The sequence below is a fragment of the Polypterus senegalus genome, chromosome 5 (assembly GCF_016835505.1).
Source record: "Polypterus senegalus isolate Bchr_013 chromosome 5, ASM1683550v1, whole genome shotgun sequence".
Taxonomy (NCBI): Eukaryota; Metazoa; Chordata; class Cladistia; order Polypteriformes; family Polypteridae; genus Polypterus; species Polypterus senegalus.
The window spans coordinates 4,029,320-4,041,184 of NC_053158.1; the positions used below are offsets into that span (position 1 = coordinate 4,029,320).

Here is an 11,865-nt window from a genome sequence, read left to right on the forward strand (position 1 = left end):
GATCAGGCTTATAAGATCCTCAATGTTGGGGATCCAAGTGGCTGGACCAGGCCAAGGAGTCGCTCACGTGACACCTGGCTAAGGCAGATAGAGGGTCCCAAGTTGTTTCGTCGTCTAGTGGGTGCGGCAACATGCTGTCCCAGTGCATACCCCTCAACTTGACTTGACAAAATGAGCCTCCTGCAGTACCGCAGGTGAACAAATTGAATTAAAAACATAAGCTTTAACTTCCAGCGCATAAAATGTAAGTATAAAGTGAGTAATTTACCTTTATAAATCTCAATAATCTTGTAAGTGTTGTCCCCTGTAAGGCCATGTGGTCTCCTTTGTGAAGGAAAGTCGACAAAGCAGGAATGTTTTGGCCCTCCCCAAAAAAAAAAGAAAAAAGAAAGACAACGTCGATGGTGTGAAGAAAACGATAAAAAGCAACAGCCACACAGCGGAGTGGCTTCTAGCGAATGTGTCTCTGCTGATGCGTCACCTGACTCCCTCAGTTAGGTCATCTCTGCGATAATGATGCCTCTTTCCGGCCGGCCATTGTTTTCGAAGATCTTCGAAAAGGGGCGGGGTCGGTTACCCTCACTGGGCGGTTCCTCGAGACTGACGAGACCGTTAGCGTCAGCGCTCCCTCTCAGCCTGGGTTGGTATCACATACCTGAGAGGAGTTTGAATGGTGATCCTCAGGACGCTCATGCGTGACAACAATCGATGGACAATCCAGGGGTTGGCATAGCAGGCAAAGCGCAGTGAGGAAATATAATACAAGATTTATTTGGGAAATATAATACAAGAACAAGAAGAGCCGCAATGGGCTTTAACAGGCACTGCCTCTTGACAGCCCCCCAGCCTTGACTCTCTAAGAAGACAAGAAAAACTTATCAAAAAACCCTTATAGGGAAAAGGCAGTTCAAAGAGAGACCCCTTTCCAGGTAGATTGGGCTTGCAGTGGGTGTCAAAAGAAGGAGGTCAATACAATACAATACAATACAATACACAGAACAGAACAAATCCTCAATACAGTATACAAATAAAATTTTAGAAGTACGAAGTAAAATTTAACAGTAGATGATATCCCATAATAGGATTTGGATTTCTTTAGAGTCCTGGAGACCTCATCCATCAAGCTGCCTCCCCCATTTTGAACATTAGAACATTAGGACACTCGAGACGAGAACAGGCCATTCAGCCTAACAAAGCTCGCCAGTCCTCACCACTTACTTCCAAGAAAACCTCAAGTCGAGTTTTGAAAGTCCCTAACGTCTTACTGTCTACCACACTACTTGGTCGCTTATTCCAAGTGTCTATCGATCTTTGTGTAAAGATAAACTTCCTAATGTTTGTGTGAAATTTACCCTTAACAAGTTTCCAACTGTGTCCCCGTGTCCTTGATGAACTCATTTTAAAATACAAGTCTCGATCCACTGTACTAATTCACTTCATCATTTTAAACACTTCAGTCAGGTCTTCCTCTTCTTTTACTTAAACTGTAAAGACTCAGCTCTCTTAATCTTTCCTCATAACTCATCCCCTGTAGCTCTGAAGCAGCCTGGTCGCTCTTCTCTGGACCTTCTCTAGTGCTGTTATGTCCTTTTTGGAGACCCAAACTGCACCCAGGACTCCAGATGAGGCCTCACCAGTGTGTTATAAAGCCTGAGCAGAACCTCCTGTGACTTGTACTCCACACGTCAAGGTGCTATATAACCTGACAGTCTGTTAATGGCTTCTGAACACTGTATGGAAGTCGATAACTTTGAGTCCACTGTGACTACTAAATCTTTCTCATAAGGTGGACTCTCGATTTTCCAACCTCCATTGTGTATTCAAACCTCACATTTTTATTTCCTATGTGTAATTCTTTAAATTTATCCATCCATCCATCCATCCATCCATTTTCTAACCCGCTGAATCCGAATACAGGGTCACGGGGTCTGCTGGAGCCAATCCCAGCCAACACAGAGCACAAGGCAGGAACCAATCCTGGGCAGGGTGCCAACCCACCGCAGGACACACACAAACACACCCACACACCAAGCACACACTAGGGCCAATTCAGAATCGCCAATCCACCTAACCTGCATGTCTTTGGATTGTGGGAGGAAACCGGAGTGCCGGAGGAAACCCACGCAGACACGGGAGAACATGCAAACTCCACGTGGTCTCCTAATTCTTTACATGCCGCCCTCTTTACATTTACTGACATTAAATTTTGTCTGCCCAAGCCTGTCTGCTATCCAAGTCCTTCTGTGATGATTTTAAAGATTCCAAATTATCTGCTGATCCACCTATCTTGGTGTCATCTGAAAACCTCACCAGCTTGTTCCTTATATTCCTATCTAAATCATTTATAAAAATTAAAAATAGCAGCGGCCCTAACACTGCCCCCTACCGGTCACCACTCTTAACATCGGCCAATTCTGATGAGGCTCCTCACACCATCACCCTCTGCTTCCTGTGTCTGAGTCAATTCTGCGCCCATCTAAAAACATCGCCCTGAACTGCCACTTCTTTTAATTTGATGCCCACCCTCTCATGTGGCACCTCATCAAATGCTTTCTGAAAGTCCACATCAATAATCTCATGAGCTCCACTCTGGTCGTATCCTTTTGTTTCTCCTCATAAAATTCCAACATGTTAGTAAAACACGACCTCCCTCTTCTGACCCCATCCTGACTGTCCCTAATAACTTATGTCCTTGCCAGGTGTTGCTCAATCTTATCCTTAATAATTCCTTCCATTAATTTTCCTGTGATGGCCATTAAGCTTACTGGCCTGTAGTTGCTTGGCTCTGCCCTGTCACCCTTTTTATGTAAGGTGATGATATTTGTCATTTTCCAATCCTTCAGAATCTCTCCAGTGCACAGTGACTTCCTAAAAATCTGTGTCAAGGGTTTCTATCTGCACTCGCTAGCCTCCTTAAGAACTCTGTGATAAATATTATCTGCTTCTCGTGACTTGTGTGATTTCAGCCTATTTTACCCACACAGCTCTTCACTCTCTTCAGTTTCCAAATCCCTCAGTACCTCCTTAGTAGTCCCTGTTACTGCTGAGAGGTTATCATCTTCCTCACTTAATTAAGAAGACCTCAGTAAAGTTCACACCCCAGGTAGGTAAAAACCAGTGTCTGTGTGTGTGGACGGGTCGTGTAATGAACTGTCCCTCCGTAAGGGCTGACCTGATCCCACGGCTGCAGGCACCGCGACCCTGAATTAGATTACAAGAGTGTGAGGCCTCCCACTGAAATACTCGCAGCAGTCTTTCTCATGTCCATTTATTTTTAGAAAGGTCCTCCTGTGGATTTGCAGAGATTCATTCACAGTCTGTTATGGTCTATTGACAGTTTTAATGGGCTCTCCCAGTCTAATGTTAGTTATAAAGTAAATAAACTGCAAATCGTGTAATTAACCTGCACATCATTTAAATTATGCATTCACACATAAACGTTGGCAAGGCTGGCCGAATGTCTGCTATATAACAAAATAATAATAATAAAATAGGCGCCAAATAGAAACTGAGCTGAAATGGATATAAAAATAAAACACATACACACACCGGGAAGAAAAGCCGAGCCCAATAAAAATAAAGAAGCATAAAAATTCACTTTTATTGCTGTCTGATAGTATAATGCGTTAATCACAGCATAGAAAAGCCCTATTGAGCAGTTAATGGCAGTCACCAGCCTGACTCAGGCCAAGAGAAATCTCGTGTGGCCCAGCCGCCGTGAGCTAAGAGTTTCATTGATCCCGCTACTTCAGGACCCCAAAGACATGATGGCAACACACAGCAGATGTTCTTACTGCGGTCTTGTGCATTGGCTGTACTCTCGATTGAGAAAAAGAAAGAAAACACACTGCATTCATTAGAGATAAAGAAGCTGCTCGATCCAGACCAGGGCCGCAGCAGTCTATCCCAGCATGCATTGGGCACAAAGCAGGAACAAACCCCGGACAGGCTGCCAGTCCATTGCAGGGCAAATATACACACAGCACACAAACCACACGCAAGGACCAGTTGAGCATTGCCTTTGAACGGTGAGAGGAACACGCAAACTACACGCAGTGAGGACCCAGGATGGGAATCAAGGCAGCAATGCAACCACTGTGCCACCGTGCCACCAAGAATAAAAGGGGTTACCGTGTATGAGACGGACAGATAGATTTTCAATGTGCTGTACTAGTCGGAAATGAAAATCACTGTAAGGGAGATAAAAAATGGATCTAAGTCAAGAAGATACAAATGTGAGGTGCTTATGAAAAAACGATAAAAACTGAAAGGCACTATACAAAACAGATACATGGATAAGGGGATGAAAATGAAAGTCACTATGTAATTGAAAAATATATGGATATTAAAGGCATGATAGATAGATAGATAGATAGATAGATAGATAGATCTGAAAGGCACTATACTGTATAATAGATAGATAGTTAGATAGATAGAGTCAGCCCCCAGTCACCCCTGAGCCCAGCTATAGATTCCATCTCTTCCTGAAGGGAATTCCCAGGTGTTCCTAAACCAGCCGAGAGCTATTAATCACTCCAGGGTCTGCCTGAGGTCCTCCACCAAGATCCAAAAGACTCTACTCCGAAGGCTCTCCCGAATCATTGAACCTTTCGACATATTATGGAGTGTGAGCCCAGTGGACCTGCAAAAAAACCTAATAACTGCCACTTGTCGTTGTGGTCATCACCAACACCTGACCATAGGTGGGGACAGAGATTTAGACCAAATGCCTTTAATTCAAGAGTTGTTTCCATCTTGGCGACCTACAATAAACGTTTGATCGATGGAGTGCTGCTGAGATGGTCATCTTTCCAACAAGTTCTCCCATCTGAGCAGGGAACTTCTGGTGCTGTGTCAGGGTGACCACTGGGTTCTTGGTCACCTCCCAGAACGTGGCTCTTCTTGCCCAGTTGCTCAGTTTGGCCAGACAGCCATATTTTGGTTGAAACTTCTTACATTCCGTGATTATTCAGACCGCTGTACTTCTGGGAGCTCCCAAAGCTATATAATTTTTATTTTTATCCCCTAACCCTTGTAATAAGGCGCTATATAAGCACCCGACTCAACACAGACTGACGCAGAGGCACGTACCAAATTAACACAAAGGCTTTATTAATTCTTCAGCTGTGGGACATGTCTTCCCCGTGCCACAGAGCCCAACACAGTCCCAAAAGCACAACTACACCCACAAACCACTCTCTTCTCCTTCACCACCACTCCTCCTCAAGCTTAGTCCTCCTCCTCCCGACTCTGGCTCCTTGAGTGGTGTTGGCTGGCCCTTTTTTAGAACCCACCCGGAAGTGTTCCAGGTGCTTGACCACCTGGTCCTGATTGCACCTCCGGATGGGGCTGAAGAATCGTCCAGCTGGGCTGCTGACTCCATTCAGCTCCCCTAGCGGCCATCCGAGCCGCCAACCAGGCTTTGGAGGACAGAAAATCTCACAACGAATATCTCTAACGCAACATGAAATATAATGTACAGTACTTTCAATTGATTACATTTTACTATTTTTTAATATGGTTAATTACTTGCTGTAATGTAAAATAGTTAGTTCTATTATGCATATGTAACAATTCTCATGAAAATAACAATCTGTTCAAATTGTACATCTGCTTCCCATACACGAGTGGCAGAACCGCAAAAGTGGCTAGCACTTAGTGCCCACCCAGGGGTTGGTGAGTGAAGTGATCAGGGGGCAAAGCCCCCTAGTTATTATCCATCCATCCATTATCCAACCCACTATATCCTAACTACAGGGTCACGGGGGTCCGCTGGAGCCAATCCCAGCCAAAGACAGGGTGCAAGGCAGGAAACAAACCCCGGGCAGGGTGCCAGCCCACCGCAGCTAGTTATTATTATTATTATTATTTTTATTATTATTATCCATCCATTCATTATCCAACCCGCTAAATCCTAACACAGGGTCACAGGAGTCTGCTGGAGCCAATCCAAGGCAGGAAACAAACCCTGGGCAGGACACCAGCCCACCGCTGGGCACACACACACTCAAGGACAATTTAGGATCGCCAATGCACCTCACCTGCATGTCTTTGGACTGTGGGAGGAAACCCACGCAAACATGGGGAGAACATGCAAACTCCACACAGGAGGACCTGGAAGCAAACCCGGGTCTCCTAACTGCGAGGCAGCAGCACTACCCACTGCGCCACCGTGCCGCCCTTTATTATTATTATTATGAATACAGCAAAAAGGATGGACCTAAGAACAATCTGGAGTGCCACAGCAAAGGGTCTGAATTATTACTTAAATGAGAGCTTTCAGTTTTTGATTTTTTATTAAAATTGGCAAACCTTCCAGAAGACGTGTTTTCACTTTTGTCATTGTGGCTTACTGAATGTAGACTGGTGGGCAAAAATGGCAAATGTATCCATTTTAAAATGAAATCTGCTGCACCATGAAGTGTGAGAAAAGCGCCAAGGGGCCTGAATTACTCTCTGTATCCGTTGCATCAAGTGATCCCAGTGTTTCTTCTTTTACAATTCAGGTACTGGAGATACAACGAAGAAAGGCAGGCCATGGACCCTGGGTATCCTAAGCCAATCACTGTGTGGAAAGGAATTCCACCTTCCCCTCAGGGAGCCTTTGTGGATAAGGAGAAAGGTAAGCAGCCGTGTGTGTCAATCTGGATACATCTGGAAGATTGATTTAAAAATCTATTTTACAGAAGTCAACTTTATCCAGTTGAGTTCATATACAAAAAAAAACTATATGAATATTGTAACTAGTAGGGAGCGCCACTGCGCCCCATACATCACACCCAATAATACCCTACACAGTCACCGGATCAGATTTTTTAATCCAACAATTATCAAAATAATGAGAAACAGCCCAAAAGCCATACAAATTAATAAAGTTGTCTTCTCTCCTCCCACCTCCAGTTGAGTGTTGCCCGCTGCCGCCCGTCTCTTAGTCAGTCTAAGTGAGGCAAAGGGCTCTCTTTTTAAAGTTGGGGGCTTCCCGTCTCAGTCCTGCCTGGGTCATATACAAACCAGGGCCCTCTGGAGCTTCCCAAAGACCCTGACAAGGCTGCGTCTCCAGACTCTAACTCCCATGCCACCCTGTGGGTGTCCTAAAGGGGTCCAGCCGTGAAGAGCACTGCCACCTTTTTGGCCTCCTGGTGGTGGTGGTGGTGGTTTGGGGGTCATGAATCCTTCCTTTATCTCAGACAGAGCGCCTGTCCTCCCTTCCAGGTTCCTTCACTATACACAGTCATGTGCTGAGTCGAGTCGATTGGGGTAATAATGTTCTAGAAATTGCCAAAACTAGCTGCAGTGATAAAAATCTTTTCTTATTATTATTGATATTTCACAGGGTCTCATACATTCTCTGACACTGAAGGGGCCCCTTAAGGTTTCTTTTCATTGGCATCGCTCCACATGGCTAATTCTTATGCGTTCAGCCCGCACCACCTTTTCAAATTTATTGACGACCCACTAGCGACTATTGGAATGTGACACTTTGGTGAAATGAGTACCCCTTGATTAAAGGAGCTCACTTAGAAATGGGGAAGCACATCATGCAGCACGGCTGATTGCTTAAGCGACCAACCGCCACCCACTCAAGACCCACTGTGATCAATTCACGAGCCAATGGTGGCAACCTGTGACATTCCAGCCGTAATCTGGGTCACAGCCCAGTGGTTGAGAAACACCTGCTTTGGCGACTCATCGTGTCCAGCGCTGAGATTTGAAGATCGGTTTGTAGCGACACATAAGGTATGCCCACCAGTGACCCACACCAGACCCTCAGAGCCCCAATTGCAATGACCCGTACACTTCACAATCAATAGACAGGCAATTTAACATACAGCCTAATGGCTGGGCCCCTACTGGAGCTGTAAATCTGCGCATGACTGTCTATGTGGATTATGTGTGCTTTATGCTTATTTATGATTCTAATGTTAATTATGGATTATCTGACACAATAATAGTTAACTGATAATATTAAAACTTTTAACTTATTTCAATAATATTAAACCCTTTAACTAAGTTCAGCCCCTTTTTCCACTGTGATGGTATAGTCGGCAGGATTCACATTTCATGACAGCATAGGGAGAATGTCAGATTAAATTCATGATTGAAGAACAGGGTAACAACAACAACAACATTTATTTATATATGGATATATTTATTGAGATCCTCACTCATATCACAGGGTATGCCCTGGTGATAATTTGTTACATTTATGTAGCCTCACTAACACCTCTTCCAGCAACAGCCTAGTCTTTTCATAGATGGTCTCCCATGTCTCCAGCATGCTTAGGTTCAGGTGATTGACCTGTTAAGTTCACTCGTTAACATAAGGATGTGATTTCCTGAACAAAATATGGCCCGAAAAAAGCCTAAACAAATGAGGGTTTTTCAGGTCCCGTGCTCCGAAAATAGGGGGACCCCAAAAACGTGTCATCTTGCATAATTAGACATCATGACGAGTCAAATTTTATATCATACGTGGGGTTTTTTTTTGCATACCAGTGAGTCAGAAAGTGCCAGACAAAGAAAATCTGAAGCGATTTCAAAGCATTCGGAAGGACCATTTATGAACACAAACTATCTGTCACAAAAATAATCAAAAGGCCAGAAATCTTAATATGGTCTTGAGAAGTTGCTCCTAACTAACCCTAATGTGAAGTTTGATTTTTTTTTTCCCCGAATTGACCCAACATTCCAATACAGGCACTTGTGAGCCGCCATCTTTTATAGGTAATACAAGACCACCTTTTTCCTAAATCATTAGTGTGTGCGAGTCATTTGTGTTGAAAATATCCAAAACTTTTAATGCTAACCCCTTACTGCATCAGCATCTTAAATAGATTTTGTTGAAACACCCGACCGAAATCTGCTCCTTTCTGTCGTGTTTCTTTCTCCTCTGGCTGGGGTTCACAGTTGTGTGTCTTGTTTGTATTGTTGAATTTTATGCCTTTTATTTGTTTTAATGTTTCGTTCATTTCCTTTGTTCTCATTTGTAAAGAATTATGTCCCGTGTGTTTTGTGGGTGGTTCCCTAAGGGGTGGAGTCACCTGCCAATCACTGCCAGGAACAGCCCCCCTCCCTCTTTATGGGATGGCCTTCCATAGTTCCTGACGGTTCATTGCGAATGGAGTGCTCCTTGGGTTACCGTTGCTTTTGATTTCTGAATTTTTCGACCTTGTGATGTTTTTGGATTCTGTTTTGGGACTTTGTTCACCGTTGATCACCTTGCCTTTTCAGGCAAATCCTTGTGCTCTTTGGCTCTTTGTGTATAGCAGAGACTTTTGGTCATAAACCTTTAATTTTTATTAAGATTTGTCTCGGCTCTTTAGGTTTCTAGTCAGAGGTTTTTGATGGTGCTTTCCCCCTCTAGTGGTCAACTTTAGAAAGTGTTTTTGCGTGTTTTGCTTTTGAGACTCCCTCAGTTGTTTGTCTGTCTTGTTGTTTATCGACTCTTCTGGTACTGATGATCCTCTTTTGTCCCCGTTTTGTTCTGCAGGATTCACATACTTCTATAAAGGGAAGGAGTACTGGAAGTTCAACAACCAGAAACTGACCGTGGAGCCCGGTTTCCCGAGGTCCATCCTCAAGGATTTCATGGGTTGTGACGACTCGGTAGAACGAGAGAAAGAAAGACATGCACCTAAGGATGACGTGGACATTGTCATCAAGCTGGACAACACGGCAAGCACTGTGAAAGCCATCGCCATCGTCATTCCGTGCATACTGGCCTTGTGCCTCCTCGTACTCATTTACACAGTCTTTCAGTTTAAAAGGAAAGGCACACCCCGGCACATACTGTACTGTAAACGCTCGATGCAGGAGTGGGTGTGAGAGGCCTTTGGCATCTGTGCCGCTGGAAGTACCTTAAGATGTTACACGTGAACTCGTAACGCTGCTCCCCGAAGGGGGTCGGGAATCTCGTGCGCCTCGGCGGTGGCTGACGTTTCATCGCACACCTGTTCTGAGCATGTGTGGAGGACGCAATCGACTGGGAAGCTTCCACGATTTGCCGCATCCTCCGTCACTGCAAGTCCTTTCGGCAAATGGCTCAGTATCTAGGCCTTTACTTACTTATTCCTTCTGCACGCTCAAAACCCTCTTGAACTTGCTGGAATAAACAAGTTACGCTTTTTCTTTTTTTTATTTCTTTGGAATTTTACTGAAATTATCCTGAACAATTTTTTTTTTTTTTTTTTTTTTGGAAAACGCTCTTAATTTTTTTTTTTTTTTTTAAGCGTACACCCAAATAAAAGCTTTCTCTCCAAAGAGGATGGCTTCGTAGTTGTCATTCCTTTATTTTAAGGGGGATTTAAAAAATGTGCGGTATCTCTGCTCTTCATCCTTTTCAGAATGGAGTTGAGGACTTTGACTGTCATGGTGGTCTGTCTGAAAAGCAGGAGCCAAAGTTTTGTACAGTATTATGCCTTAAATATTCTGTACATTTAAATGTCTAGCATTATATATATATATATATATATATATATATATATAGATGTGTTCTAAACTACTTACGGTTCTGGAGCTGTCAAAGGGTTTAAGTCAGTCGACGATGTTAGTCCTGCAAAGTACGCCCCACCAAACCAACGTACCAAAAACCAACCAAACTTACTGTTATCTGCTCGAACTAACACCGACTTACTATACTCGGCTGTCCAGCGGCGTCACTGAAGCATTCGACATTCTTAGCCAATCATGTAATACTGCGTCCGCTTTGCCACGTGATGTTCTAACTACAGAGGCAGAGTCCCATTGCATGGTTCTAACTTGTACTGAGTTGCGGTATTGACGTGAACACCATATATACGGATAGTATCAAATTATATATAAGGATATATACTGGGCAGCACGGTGGCACAGTGGGTAGTGCTGCTGCCTCACAGTTAGCAAACCAGAGTTTGCTTTCTCAGTCCTCCCTGCGTGGAGTTTGCATGTTCTCCCCGTGTCTGCGTGGGTTTCCTCCCACAGTGCAAAGACATGCAGGTTAGGTGTATTGGCGGTCCTAAATTGTCCCTAGTGTGTGCTCAGTATGTGTGTGTGTGTGTGCCCTGCGTAGGCTGGCACCCTGCCTGGGGTTTGTTTCCTGCCTTGTGCCATGTGTTGGCTGGGATTGGCTCCAGTATACCCCGTGACCCTGTAGTTAGTATATAGTGGGTTGGATAATGGATGGATATATATATACAGGGTGGTCCAGATCTAATTATGCAGATCCATCTGGAAGACTTTGATTTATGCGGAAACCATTCCAGTTCGCCGCAAAGATGATTCTTCATGTCGTCAGTTCGCACACTTCTTCGATGGTCTGGGATTTTTCGGTGATTTTCTATGTAATAAACTTAATAATTTATAACATAATGAAAATTGCATAATTAGATCTAAACTACCCTATATATATATATATATATATATATATATATACTGTCACAAACGAGACAAAGACAGAAAAGGTTTGGGGCAGCCACCCATGTAATTTGGTATCCTGGCTGCAACGCGTTTTCTTTTTAAATACCAGCACTGAAGTGCTTACAACAGAGTCCAAAACAAGACTGTCAGAGAAGGGAAAAGGGAAGGCTTTTAAAGGGGGAGGCAGGAAGTGAGGTCATAAGGATTGGGCACGTGTTCATCTTTCATTGGATTAGTCCCGGATGTGACATCAGGGGCGGAGCTGGCAAGGTCTGTCTCCATTGGCTCGGTCCCAGAAGTGACGCCCAGAGAGACAGGTGGAACCTCCCGGTTTAGGTCTACAGGGAAGCGAGAAAGAGAGTTAGTGCGCTCTGCCACCATCCCGGCATGGCTCAGAACTGCCTTCACTGAGCCCTTTAGCTGCCTCCCATGCTGCGTGTGTGACAAGATATATATCATAAAGGTTTGGGG

The 11,865-nt window shown here is 44.2% G+C and overlaps 1 protein-coding gene across 2 annotated transcripts in view; it reads left to right on the forward strand.

The window, feature by feature from the left end:
• mmp16b (matrix metallopeptidase 16b (membrane-inserted)) overlaps window positions 1-10,186 on the forward strand; it is a 182,205-nt gene extending 172,019 nt beyond the window's left edge. For both annotated transcript variants that reach the window (XM_039754293.1, XM_039754294.1), the window contains 2 exons: window positions 6,507-6,622; window positions 9,491-10,186. In XM_039754293.1, the coding sequence (XP_039610227.1) occupies window positions 6,507-6,622; window positions 9,491-9,825 (451 nt within the window). In that variant the 3' untranslated portion in view covers window positions 9,826-10,186. The remainder of the gene's footprint in view (window positions 1-6,506; window positions 6,623-9,490) is intronic.
• Window positions 10,187-11,865: the final 1,679 nt, after the last annotated feature.